The 14,630-nt window shown below is 42.5% G+C and overlaps 1 protein-coding gene across 1 annotated transcript in view; it reads right to left on the bottom strand.

The window, feature by feature from the left end:
• The window catches only part of CLNK (cytokine dependent hematopoietic cell linker), a 116,185-nt gene that overhangs the window by 12,997 nt on the left and 88,558 nt on the right, over positions 1-14,630 (bottom strand). The window contains exons 8-11 of the mRNA XM_045284406.1: positions 12,787-12,868; positions 8,324-8,364; positions 6,433-6,566; positions 2,808-2,885 (exon numbers count right to left, since the gene is read on the bottom strand). Of these exons, the coding sequence (XP_045140341.1) occupies positions 2,808-2,885; positions 6,433-6,566; positions 8,324-8,364; positions 12,787-12,868 (335 nt within the window). The remainder of the gene's footprint in view (positions 1-2,807; positions 2,886-6,432; positions 6,567-8,323; positions 8,365-12,786; positions 12,869-14,630) is intronic.

The raw sequence follows: 14,630 nt of genomic DNA, 5'->3' as shown, positions 1-14,630 counted from the left end.
AGAGAGTGAGGAAGAGGGCATTCAGTGAGGGTGCTCAGTGACACCGATGTTTCTCTGCCATGATTGCATATGTGTTTTTGGAAGGAACGCCTCTGAGAGCAGTGCTTCCAATGGGAACGCCGCTTGTTCGGTGCCTGGTGACCAAAACAGGAGCCATGGGTGGAGACCTGACTATTGTTAGTCCAATGCCACTGCTCTGCTCTTGATAGGTTGCCTTGGCAAATGGGAGCCATGGCAGGTTCCAAGACAGACTGTCTTGAGAGGGGAAGGTCCTTCAGGAGAAGAGTGCAGGAGTCCTCACCTAGAGGTAAGGACCGTGGTAGCCATCAGAAGCAGCTGTGCTTTCTGGCTACCCTTTTCTCCATTGTGTGACCTAGATGTTGGTTTAGCCTCTGTTTCCTCATCTAGAAAAGGGCTAATTCTGTTCCCCACCCTTATGTTTTTAGGAAGATGCCGTGCACACAGTAACAGAGGCACTTTGTTAGCGCCAGCATAGTATCCTGTTGCTACTTTGACAAATTCCAGGTAGTCCCTTATCTTACTTATGGCTACATTATTAATTTTAGTCCTTAATATTATGCTCTACACACAATGTTGCAACAAGTCACCTGCTGATGTGATTGTTCTCAAAGATTAAGTAACGGTGTTAACTTTTATAAACAGCTGTCCAAGATCTTGCAGGCTTTGACATAGTCTACAGTGAAGAACAAACCAATGTGCCTTGAAAGACGTTGGACCAGAATGCTCTTTGGATGTAAAGGTGATGAGTCTTTGTCTCGCTTACTTTAGACATGTTTTCACAGGAGAGGCCAGTTCTTGGAAAAGGACATCCTGCTTGGTAAAATGTAAGAGCAGTGAAAGAGAGGAAGGCCCTCAAGGAGATGCTTTGACACAGTGGCTGCAAAAATGGGCTCAAACCTAACAATTATGAGGATGAAACATGGCCGGGTGGCGTTTTGTTCTATTGTACTCATGATCTCTATGAGCTGGAACTAACTTAATGGCATCTAACAAGATCATTTATGCTTACAGATCACTATTTATCTGCCCACTAATTAACTTATTTATATTGGTATTTCTTCATTCAACAATGACTATTGCACTGGATAGTTAAGGATAGGTTTTGATATTGTATTTGTCTTGAGCACTTGTCTACTACTTCTAAATAATCTAGAGTAAGTCTGCACATGGTTCCTCAAAAACTAATTTCTGCTTTTCAAGTTTGGGCATTATTTGATGTTATGATTGGATTGTGCCACTCAAAATGTGTGCTGAAATCCTCACATCTATCTCTGTAAAAGATGGTAGAAAATTTGATTTATATTTTCATTTTTTCTTTGAACTCTTTTAAACTCCTGCTTGAAAACAGGGGTTTATTGTTTTGAGAATGAGGACACACTAATGTCCTAAACCTAATTACTTCTGAATTATGAAAAGAGTTGAATAAACACAGAGATACATGCACAGGTAGGAAATGTTACATACACACACAGAAAAGACACAGCTATAATCCTAGAAACATCCCAAATTGCTGGCTACTAGAAGCTGAGATAGACAGGGAAGGACCTCCCTCTAAAACCAGGCCCCTACTTCCGACTTTTAATCTCCTGAAATGTGAGAAAATCAATTTACTTAAAGTCTCTTGCTTGTGATATATCTGTTACTGAGAAGCGAAGGCCCTTGATGTAATTGCAGCTATCCCAGTTCTCGCCTGCTTTTGGACACTACCACATCACGTTGTCTACATGACACATTTAGCCAAGGACATGTGAGCAGAGGTGACGTAGGGTGCTTCAAAAGAATCCAGAAAGCCAGTGTGATTGGTGGAAGTGTATATTGGGATGGGGCCTCCAGCATCCTGAGCTCTCACATTGCAAACCTGCTTAGGTCATGGATGTAAGCAAGAAAAAGTTTCCCTTTCCTAATGACGGAAATGTTGAGGGTGTTTGTTACAACAACCTGTCATTCAGTCCGGATGATGACAGTGCTCACAGCCCCTTCTTGTAGAAGGTGGAATGTGAAGACCTCGCTGTAACTTGGGCAGATATTTAGGAGGGAGATGAAATAGGAGAAGGAACACATAATGATGGTGACCTTCATCTATACCCAGATCTACATATTTGACCTTTCAAATTGTTCACAGCGTTTGATTCCCCTATCTCCATTTTACAAGTAAAGAAGCCCAGTCTTAAAAGCATCAGTCCTTGGGTGTTATAAACTAAAGTTAGGTGATTTAAGCCCACCCAACAGCATTGTGCATGAAAGATCTGGTGATTTCCTTCTTTAAAGATTATAGTCAAGAAAATACCAACACATGGGGCAGGGGCAAGCAGCAGAGTTGACTTGATGCCTCAGATTTGGTTTCTAGGTTTATAGTGGAATCTTTTTTAAGAACTTGAGAAAGCAACACAGTGACACATTGCACAAATGCACCTCAAATCTGAAACACTGCATATGAATTTTCTCTTGTAATTACATATTTCCCAAACCTCCCAACCCAAACCTACTTCCATTGAGTCCATTCTGAATCATAGTGACCCTTTATAGGGTTTCTGGGACTATCAATCTTTTCAGGAACAGATAGTCTCACTTTTCTCCCTCAGAACAGGTGGCGAATTTGAACAGCTGACCTGGTGTTTAGCAGCCCGATGTCCAACTCACAGCACTAACAGGGATACTTACACTGAGAAAACCAGGGTGATACAGGAAGCATTATGCCAAAGTGCACCGCTTATGACATTCTTGGACCTATGGGATGAAACCCATAGGATGACAGCAGGAAGGGAATTAGGCTTAGAGGGAATTACCTTGCTCTCTTTCCTCAGTGCCTCTTCTACTGCTTGTCGGCTGTATTCTCCAACATACCAATTGTGGTGCTGGACACCCTGCACACCAGGTTCAATAATAAATATTTTAGCTCAGAAGGAAATGCTGTTTCATCTATCCATTCATCCATCCATCCATTAATTCAACATTTAATTTTATCTCACCAGCCCAATGAAATTTGATTTGTGGTTGTTGTTGTTTTGTTAGATGTCCCAGTAAGGACTTAGAGTGGCTCCGTGTACAACAGAAAGAAACTACACCCAGTGCTTTGCCATCCTCACAACTGGTTGTACGTTTGAGCCTATGCTGCAGCCATTGTGTCAATCCATTATGTTGAGGGGACTCCTCTTGCTACCTTTATTTACCAAACATGAGGTACTTTTCCAGGGACTGGTCTCTCCGACAGCATCTCCGCAGTACATGAGGCAAAGTCTTGGCACTTTTGCCTCTAAGGTGCATTCAGGCTGTACGTATTCCAAGCCAAGACAAACACATTCCTAGAATTTGTTCTTTTGGCAGTTCGTGGCACTTTCTCTCTTCTCTGGCACCATAATTCAAATGCAAATTTTTTTCTTTGGTCTTCCTTATTCAATGTTAAACTTACACATGCAGATGAGGAAATTGAAAATATCATGACTTGGGTTAGGTATACCTTAGTCCTCACAGTAACATCCTTGCTTTTAAACACTCGAAGGTCTTGTGCATCAGATTTACCCAATGCAATGTATTGTTTAATCTCAACACTGTCTGAGCATTGGTTGTGGATTTATAATATATTTGCAGTAAAGCCAATCCCATCCCTGAATCTGGAAAATCCCACAGGTGCAAGAAAAAATTGGAATCAATAGTTATAATTGAATCAGCAGTTATAATTGAACTTAGATGTTGAGTAAGTTCTAATTCATAATGACCATAAACATATCAGAAAATAATGTTACCCAGTGCTACACCATCTTCATGATTGTTAGTGTTTGAGTTTATTGTTTTGACTTTTCTGCCAATCTATTTTATTATAAAGTGTTGATTTTATAGTGTCAAAGAGCAAGGATGTTACTTTGAAGATTGAGGTGCACCAGACCCAGTTATTTTCAATAACTTCATATACATGTAAAAGTTGAACACTGAATAAGGAACACCAACGAATTTTAATTATGGTGCTGGTGAATAATATTGAAAGTACCGTGCTTGCCATAAGAACAATCAACTCTGTCTTTAAAGAAGTGATTGGGAGAGATCAGTTCCTGGAAAAAAAACAACATCATGCAAGATAAAGAGGAAGAGCAGAATAAAAAGAGGAAGACTGTGTTAGTCTGGGTACTTTAGAGAAACAAATCCACAGAAACTCATGTATAAGAGAGAGTTTTATATAAAGGGTAAGTGCACATCAAGAAAACATCCCAACCCAGTGCTGCCCAAGCCCACAAGTCCAGCATTAACCCATATGTCTGAAACCAATCCACGCCATCTCACAAAACACACACTATGATGCCGACTGCAGGAGGAAAGCTGAGTCAGTGAACGTGTAAGCATCTCAGGGCTGGCTGGGGTCTCCACACAGGTGCTCCAGCACCCAAGGCTGCATCGGGGTAGGTCCATGCGGCTTCTCCTTGGGGATGTCTTGCAAGAAGTGAGCCTTGCCAGCTGAAACAGGGAACTGACTAAGGCAGCTGTCCCCTGGTCTGACCATCACAAAGCAAGAGACCCAAGAACTAGAAAGGCGAGGTTCACCAAACCATTTATCCCTCCGCCCTTCAATTAACCCCACATGGGTGTTTATCGGCCAGGTTGGCACAATAAACTGACTACTTCAAAGACCCTTGAGATGGCCTGATACAGTTGCTGCAACAATGGACTCAAACATAACAGCAAATGTGACAATGGCACATGACAGCGAAGCGTTTCCCTCTGTTGTACATTGGGGGGCTGTTAGAACCAACTCCATGGCAACGAAGAACAACAAAACAACAACAATAATCTTATTGAGTATTTATTTCTCTCATTCCCACTGACCCTGCACTTTACCAACTATGATGTCCTTTTCTAGAGATTGTTTTTTTTCCTGATCACATGCCCCAAATAGGAAAGCCAAAGTCCAGCCATTCTCCAATATGACGTTGTAATGCTCCTGCCTGCCTTTACTGAGATGGTCTGTCACTGGAAGTGACTAGAAATCTCATTCCATCAGTTGAGGAAGGACTCTTCACCACCTCTTCTATAAGCCATCAATCTATCAAATATCTCTGAAGCGGAATCTGCGAAAGCTCACAAAGACAGAAGGTGCATTGTTCATGGAGCCTGTGCTGCCTGGGCCATCAACAAGCAGCCAGGGGGAGGAGACAGACACAATGCTAGTGACACTTACACGTAGCCCACTTAGAATGTAACTGCTAGCCTAACTTTCTGTCCTTATTTATTATGCCTTATTTACATCGATTTTAAAATGGGTTTCTTTTGATCACCCACAATCATTGAGATCGTTTCTCTAGCTACAATTCCTGAGTGTGTGCTTGTTCATGATGGATCTCATATATGCAGTAGTCAATAAATCCAACGATGTATTCTATTGAGTAAATCTGCTACACAGCTTTCTTTAAAGTACTGAAGAGCCAGGATGTCAGTTTGCGGAAGAAGGTAAGCTTAACCCAAGCCACTGTGTTTTCAAATGCCTTGGGTGCATGTGAAACTTGGGCAATGAAGAAGGAAGACGAGAGAAGACAGGATGCATATGAATTGTGGTGTGAGTACACAATTTTGACAGTACCATGGGCTGCCAAAAGAAGAAACAAACACACATATCTTGGAGGAAGGATATCCAGAATGCCCCTTAGAAGGGAAGATGGCACGGCTTTCTCACATACTTCGGACATGTTATCAGGAACGACTAGTTCCTGGAAAAGGACACCATGCTTGGTGGAGCAGGTCATTGTCAAATGGAAGACCCTTCCTAAGACGGATTGACACTGTTTTAGAAAGTGACTCGGACTCAATGCATGTGTATGCAAATAATAATATGCATATATGTTATATATATTTTTTGAAACCTGAATGATTCCTTCACTGGTTAGTGTCCTATGCATGTTTGTGCTACTTAAGTGGGTGTGTCATACGTGAAAAACATGGTAGATGATGGACCAGCAAGACGACATGTTTATCTGCTGACATGTGTCCCCTCCATAAATTGCCATCTGGGACAAGGCCCATAACTGCTAGTTTATTTTCTGCCACATAATAAGCGTTTAAAAGTTGTTGTTGAGTTGTTCAAAGAAAAGGAATATGCAATATGCCCATCGTGGTTGAAAAAAGAATGGTGAAGGTATAAATCCCAGTTAATCCACAAAAGATGATTGAGTAGCAAATAAATAGAAAATACATCTTTAAATCTCTCTGCTCTTTGGTTTTGATTAATGGGAAAACATTTTGAGAGCCTGTTAATAGGCATGTTAAAGAACTTGATAGAAGAGCAGATTGCATTGGGCAAAACCCAAATTCAATGTAGCAAGGAAAAATGGTAGTGATAATTATAATTTCACTTTAGGCATTATTCAATAAAGTCTATTGTAATGCTAAGTTATCTAGAAAGACTTGGCAGAGAACTATCTGTTTTACCTTTGTATCCCATGATGGGGGATAAGGCTTTTTCCAGCTCATGTTTTTGCAAGGTAACTGATTCTCGTGAGAGTTGTAGCCGGTTGGAGATGGACATCGCTGAGGAGAATGGGATTGCAGGCTTCCATTATGAACTAGGGGAAAAATTAATTCACCTTTAAATCTGATGTCAGTAATGTCTCAGCTCGTCTTCCACTAACGTGGAGCTGGAGCTCACGCACATCCTCTGATCCCCATGGTGACCATACTGGTTTTATCACCATCACCTGAGACCCCAAAGATTGGGATCACCTCTGATTGGTTTTGCCTCATCTTGCCTCATCTCCTGCATCCCTTCCTCCCTTTCCCATAGAACATCCAGAGTAATCTTCAAACATGTTCATTGTGAACAAAACTGGGGAGCATTATGCTTCCCAATCTTAGTGAATCTTACAAAGATAAGTATTTAATGAGAGAAAAACAAAGAAAAAGAAAAGGTGTTTAATATCAATGGTAAGACTTTGATGACTGCAAGGAAGCTAGGGAGTGGGGAGGATAGGAAATTATAGAAGGAGAGATGAAAGGTGGAAGGAAATCATATCATTGTGAATGAGGGGGAGTGCAGAGTGGAGGCCCAAAACCCATCTGTAGGTAACTGGACACCCCCTTACAGAAGGGTCGCATGGTGGAGACGAGCCTGCCAGCGTGTTGTGTGGCAACAATGAAACATACAACTTTCCTCTAATTCTTAAATGCTTCCCTCCTCCACTATCAGGATCCCAATTCTACCTTACAAATCTGGCTAGACCAGAGGACGTACACTGGTACAGATAGGAACTGGAAACACAGGGAATCCAGGACAGATGATCCCTTCAGGACCAGTGGTGAAAGTGGCGATACCAGAGGGTGGAGGGAAGGTGGGGTAGAAAAGAGGTACTGATTATAAGGATCTACATATAACCTCCTCTCTGGGGGACGAACAACAGAAAAGTGGGTGAAGGGAGGCATTGGACAGTGTAAGGCATGACAAAATAATTTATAAATTATCAAGTGTTCATGTGGGGGGTAATGAGGAGGGAGGGGGGGAAATGAGGAGCTGATACCAAGGGCTTAAGTGGAGAGCAAATATTTTGAGAATGATGGGGGCAACAAATTTAAAAATGTGTGTATGGATTGTGATAAGAGTTGTATGAGCCCCCAATAAAATAATTTAAAAAAAACAACAGAAAAAACCCCACAAGATATAAACTAATAAAGCTGAGATACATGAGGTACAAAAAAGAACCAATCCAAATGTTTTAGTCTGGAAATGATCTATAGTGTCATTAACTAGTCGTCACTATGATGACTGTTTGTATAGAAACATATATTTACAAATACTCAGAAAGCTGCTGTGAAGGTAATAAGTAATCATAGACAAAAATTGAAGATCATCTACGTTAATAGGTTTTTAAAATTATCTGTGCTATCCTTGTATTTTTGCTAAAGTATTGTACATAGTAAATATTTATTAATTATATAAAGTAAGAAGAATTTTGAATATTAATTTAATTTCATAATTCCAAATTTAAGATATTATATAATAAACATTTAAAAGCTTAGAAAAGAGAGAGAGAGAGAGAGCCACATTTATGGGTATCTAATGCAATATCATCATTGATTTCATTTGTTGAGATGGGCAGCATTACTTGAGAAGGCAAAAAGTAGAAACTCTCTAAATGACTATATTCATTAAGGATAAACGTTGTATTATATTTACACCATGTAACACTAATTACCAATGAAAATGAACTCATTACTTTTATAAACATCCGCTCAGTAACTTTGAGGGTCACGAAAGTTCAGTCGCTGTTTGGCATTATGGTGGTGGGTGACTTGCTTGTTTTGTAATATTCGTGTAGTGTGTTCTTACCTCTGCTTTGCACACTGTGGGGGCTCGTCATGAAGGAAGAGCTAAAAGACACGTGAGAACGGAAAGAATGTTAGTGTTTTTCCCTTGTGGATAAAACTCCTTTCATAGGGTCGATGATCATGTCATGAAGAAAACACTTTAAGTTTTTCGGATTATGCTGGAAGCATCATTTCATCTTCAAGGCAGTATAACATACATTGTTTCCCTAAGATTGTACATGGTAGACAGGGAAAAAATCTATAAACAAATCATTTCCATAAGCTTACACGAGTCTCTCCTTGTGGATGCTATTCATTTTGACTGGCCTTGCAACTCAGGTTGGGCTGCAATGTGCGTGGTTGGCAGTTCCAAACCACCGGCAGCTCTGCAGGAGAAAGACTGGCCTTTTGACTCCCGTAAACAGTTACAATATCTGAAACCCCCGGGTGGTCACTCTGAATCAGCATTGACTTGGTGGCAGTGAGTTTACAATGACAGTCATTAAAGAAAGTTGTTTTGACTGGTTGAAGCTCATAGTCTACATCAGAAATATGTACCAATTGAATTGAAGTTGAATCAGCCAGAGCAAGGGAGAAAGTACAGAAATAATTTCATAGTTTTTGGAAATGTGAGCTGGGTAAAAATGTATAGCTCATTAAAAGGAAACCCCTCGAGAAAAAGAGGGGTCTCAGACAGTGGACCTTGTGGTTAGCAGCCCAATGTGTGACTGCTATGCCCCCAGAGCTCCATGAACGATATATGGCAAGGAAAAATACAAGGGGCTTCAAAAATTAGGTGGAAAATGGAATTGAAAGATAATGGTTTGTTGTTGTTTTGTGCATAGTACCACAAAACATCTCCTGGCATGGATCGACCTGGAGAACATTATGCTGAGTGACTTTAGTCCACCGCAAAAGGACCAATATTGCACAAGACCACTGTTTAAAGGAAAAAACAAAGCAAAAAAAAAAAAAAAACCCAAACAAAAAAGGAGACTCAGGTTTTCACATACTAGGGAACAGATTTGGAAGTGTCCGAGGAGGTGGGGGTGGGAGAAAGGAGGCAAGGGAGGGAAGATGAAACAACAGGCTAGAATATAGGTTCCCAAATGTATTTGGCCTATTTCCCACTCTTCAGAAAAGAAAGAAAAATCTACTCAGCGCTCCTCCCCTCTGCAATAAAACCTTTGTAATCCAGGCCTCTGTCCGGAATGAAGTATGGGTTTGTGATTTTGCAGCCATTCCAACATCCTCTAGCGGGGTGGTATCACCCACTTTGGGAAGACTGGGTTAGGAGGTTAACTTGGGTGAAGGGGAAGATACTAACTCACAAGAGGAGAAAGAGAAATCAAAGGAGGGGGTTGGGCTAATCTATTGGGAGGTTTGTTAAGTAGTTTAAACTAACCTCACTGCTGCCAAATTGATTCTGACTCAGAGACCTTACAGGATTGGGTAGAACTGCCTTTCCCGGTGGGTTTCCATGACTGTAACACTTTAATGGAATTTAAACACACATCTTTCTCCCGACCACTAGTGGGTGGTACCACGTTGCTGAACTTTCAGGGCAACAATCCAACCACTAAACCTCAGGGCTCCTGCTGAGTGAAAATTGATGACATGAGATATAAACCATCTCTTATTTACCATTAAAAATGTTTTTTAACAATAGGTAACAGAATTTTTCCACGGAATTTTTAAGCCCTCTTCTATTTCTAAACACACACACACATGAATCTCTCCCAAGACTGTCCTCAGTGGTTTGACCAAGACTGACACCGAGCCCTGATTTGGGGGTTCATTCACTATTGCCATCAGCGTTGCTTTTATCCGCGCCTCCGGTGCTACTGCAGCTCAATCTCATGACAGGGAATGTCTTGACACCATGGATTATGCTCTCGACTCAGGTCTCCAGGTTAATGAAATGAAACCAAACCCGTTTCTGGCACTGAAGCAATCAAGAGCGTATAAACCTGATTTTAATCCTGGAAGTGGTCTGTCCAGAAGCCTGGGAGACTTCGGCTTGCTTTATAGGCAACAACACTAGCTGAGCTGGCCAACAGCACCCTGAGCTGTTCTCCCTGGTCAGATTTCCAGAAACGCCAAGGCTTTGACCCTGTGGAAAACAGGATTCCTCTACTGGGAACCATCATACAGCCCTTGCCAAACTGAAAGGGGTGGGGGGGTGGGGGAAGAAAGCAGGAGGGGCAACGTCTCACTGCGCTAATTTCTCTGGGCTTCTAGAACCTGTTGGGAGACTAGCAACATCCTCAGAGCCGATTCTAGGTCCCCGCAACCCAGAAACCAAGTCGCTGCTGCAGGGAGTCGGACTCATGGTCATAGATGTACTGAATTGTACTCGGTAGCGTTTTTCTTCCTGTGACCCCTCTGAAGCACAGAGAGGGCTGGGCCTTCCTTCAGAAGCACCCCGGGATGGTTTTGTACTGCTGACCTTGGGTTTATTCTCTCTAGAGACTCCTCTAAGTACTCCCACCATATATATATACACATATCTGATTTTGCTTTGGAACCATGGTGGGGTAGTGGTTCTGAGTTGGGCTACGATCCTAATGATTGGTAGTTATAAACCACCAGCAGCTCTGAGAAAGACTAGGCTTTCTACTCCCATCAACGTTCACCGTCTCGGAAACCCACAGGGGTCCCTATGAATCGGCATTGACTCAAAGCCAGTGGGTTTGGAGATGGTTCTGCTTCTCTAGAGAACCCGGCCGGACACACATGAGTGCCTGATAAGTATCCTAGTGGAGGTGGGCAAAGTAGAAGATCCTGTGGAGGCCAGACACCACTGATCCCAGACACAAAGGCTTGGGTTTTGGGGAATGGTTGAGAAGTACTGACTGAGCAGATTTTTGAGGGTTGAGTAGATTTCTGGAGGTGGTCAGGGAGGGTGTGTTCCAGTCAGAGGAGGAAAACGTGCAAAACTCAGAGGCGCAAACAAAGCCCTAATCAAACTCACTACCAACCAAGTTCTTTCAATTCACAGAGACCACTGATGTTGCCGGGAAGACCTGTGCTCCTCTGGGTTTTCTTAGCCGGCATATTTATGGCACCCAATAGTCAGGCCTTTGTTCTGAGGTTCTCCTGGGTGGAGTTGAACTGCCAACCTCCAGACCAGTGGGAAGATGTGTTACAGGGAGAGGGTTGGCATATGTAAATGTCCTGCACTCAATGACAGGGTGCACATTGAGGTAACAGAAACATCTGAGGCTAGAGTGCAAAGGGTCACAGGCAATGGTGCGCTCTGAGACCAGTGTAACTGGCCAGAGTTCTAGGATCACACAGGGCTGATGATGCAGTGGTTAAAGCACTCAGCGGCTGACCAGAAAATTCTAAGCTACTTCATGGGGGAAAGATGTGGCAGTCTGCTTCTGTACAGGTTTATAGTCTTGGGAGCCCTGTGGGGGCAGTTCTACTCTATCCCATAGGAGTCACTGCAATTGACTTGACATCCAGGGTCAGGGTTTGATTCTCAGGCAGCTGTCATCAAGCCAATGAGTCACCTGCCTGTCTCTTCATGTTCTCCACGCTAGTTGAGATGTTAGTTATTATGACCTGGTCAGGCATGCCTTTAATCAGATAATGCCATTTGCTAATGCCCCCTTTCTGTAAGATCTTATACAAAAGCTTCATTGTAGCGATCAAGCAGCACTGGTTAAGACAGCCCATTTTCCTTCCCAGATGGCCTTACAGCTAATCCTGGGAGAGTGGTAGTGTGGTAGGGCACAGGAGCAATGGTGCAGATTTGGACCAAGTATGTGCAGAATCTCTGCAATATCTTGGGACTATATTTTCCAGAAACCCTTGTTACCTCCAGTGGAACTTTTCTTTTCCTTTCAAATACTCAAAAGCCTGTTTTCACATAGGCAAGCAGATAGAGGCACCAAGGAACCAGCCATAGGTGCAGGTGTGGTGATTTCTCTCTCTCTCCTGGAAGATTCCTAATAAAATCCTATATGCAACAAAGGTAGTCTATTAATTCAACCTATAAAATTTTGCTATACAAAAAGGTACTCTATTATTTCAACATCATACCAGAACACCGCTGTTGTGTAGGTGAACATTCAAAGAGATTAAGGAATGTAAATTGGCGATTTCCACATTTGGTGGCTGCCTGGCCACTCACCTTAGAGAGAATCCTGATTATGAGTGTTATTTGAACAACCTGTTCACTGAATTTAACAACAAAAATTAGGTATCAGTTCTGCCAAATCAGTTCGAACTGGCTGAATGCCATCACTAGTTATAAACCATCAAATTTCTCTCACACTCATAAAGTATAGAAAGCCCAGCATTGCCAGCATCAGAAAGGACTGTGAGTTTCAGGTTTCCCTTGCACTAATTCCAAGCTTTCTGACCCAAAGCTAAACATTCCTCTGTTTTTCAGGAAGTCTTGGTGAGTCCTTATCGGAGAGAACATTAGGCCTGACTGCCAAATCGAGAGTCAGCAAGGGGTCCCTCACTTCTTACCTGGCAGCAGCCAAAGGGATCCCTGGGAAATTCTGGTTTTGTGGCAAGTGAGACACTTCAGGCTCCACATGATGATGAGGAACTGCAGAAAGAGAGACCCGATTTGGTAAGGTGGCCAAAGGCATGTGATGGAGGACAATGAGAGGGCATGCAGGATGCTGAGGGATGAGGCTTTCTACTCCCGTCTAAAGTGACAGCCTTGGGAAACCCGCAGGAGTAGTTCTCCCCATCCTACGGGGTCACTGTGAGTGTGAATGCACTGGGTAGCTTAGGTAAAAGCCAGCACTCGATGGGACTGCCCTGTTTTTGTGGGTTTCACAAATTTTGTTGAGGGAAGGGCAGTCAGCCCTTTCCTACCACTCCTTATTTGGTGGAAAATATGTGCATCTCCCCCGGACAGGTTTCCACCCTACACAGATTCCAACGTCCTCAACTTTGACTGCATCATTTCTGTCTAGCGATATCTGGCTACTGGGGAGGGTTTTCCAGTGGTGGGTGGAAAGGGCAGCCGGTGTGCTTTGCAACTTTCCCAGCTTGGAAATGTCTTCTCCCTGAAGCTTTATGCCCTTCTTTGAATAACTTTCATTTTGGAACTCATCAGTGAATTTTCCAGAAAAAGAGCATATTTTACTGGGATATAGTTTAGGGATTATTCTAGACTCATTCATGTAAATAATTTCTCTTTGTTTCATTCTTATTCAGTTATACATTCATGTATTTGTTCATTCACTCCCTTACTATATTGGGTTGCTGTGATCAGCATTGACTGATGGCATTGGATGGTTATAGAACAGAAAGTCTCCTCCATAAGCTCAGTGGGAATTGAGGCAGAAATTGTCCTTACCTTTGGGGGAGAGAGGAGAGAAAGTAAGCATGCAAGTAAATGACTAAGAAAACTCCCAACAGCATAAATAATCTTCCCTGCATGGTGCTGCCATACAGAAATACCACAGTAGGTGGTTTCAAAAAACAGAGAGTATTTCTCACTTTTCAGTAGGCTGAGTACAAGGGGAAATCTCTTTGTGTCTATATGAATTCCTGGGATTTTAGATTCATCTGCCTCCATCGTCCCATAGCTTCTGTCATCCTGTGTAACAAGGGTCCCCGCACTGAGAAACTCCTATACTCAGGGAAAATTAATAGCAAGATGCGGAGATATCTCCTGTGGACGCTGGGCCCACATGTTTTGAAAGGAGACTTCCCTCTAGAGGTGGCAGAGAAAATAAGCTCCCTCACATCCTCACAAAGATTGGCATCATGGATTTGGACTCGTAGTCTCCTAGAAGAAGGATTGGAGGAAGGATTATTAACAACCTGCCTTATGAAGATGGCACAGTATTGCCTGCTGAAAGGGAGGAGGGGTTGAAGCATTCCCTGATAAAGATCAAGGATTACAGCCTTCAGTATGGATTACAATTCAATGTAAAGAAGACCAAAATCCTCACAACTGGACCAATAGTTGTTGTTAGGTGCTGTTGGGCCAATCCTGACCCATGTCTACCCGATGCATGACACAACAAAACACTGCCCGGTCCTGCACCATCTTCACAATTGTCCCTATGCTTGAGTCCATTGTTGCAGCCATTGTGTCCATCTTGTGTCATCTTGTTGAGGGCTGTGTTTGGCTGGGTTAACTAGAGAAACGAGTCCAGACACACACACACACACACACACACACACACACACACACACATATGTAAGAAAGAACTTTATATCAAAAAGTAATTATATATCAAGAAAATATCCCAGCACAGTCCAACTCAATTCTGTAAGTCTGATACTAGTGCCTACGTCCAGACTTCAGACAGACCCATGCAGCCACACGAATATCACAAGCTGGTGGT

This window comes from Echinops telfairi, unplaced genomic scaffold (assembly GCF_000313985.2).
Source record: "Echinops telfairi isolate 266 unplaced genomic scaffold, ASM31398v2 ScPeMD7_7468;HRSCAF=8506_2, whole genome shotgun sequence".
Taxonomy (NCBI): Eukaryota; Metazoa; Chordata; class Mammalia; order Afrosoricida; family Tenrecidae; genus Echinops; species Echinops telfairi.
This window is presented reverse-complemented; position numbering and strand designations above follow the sequence as displayed.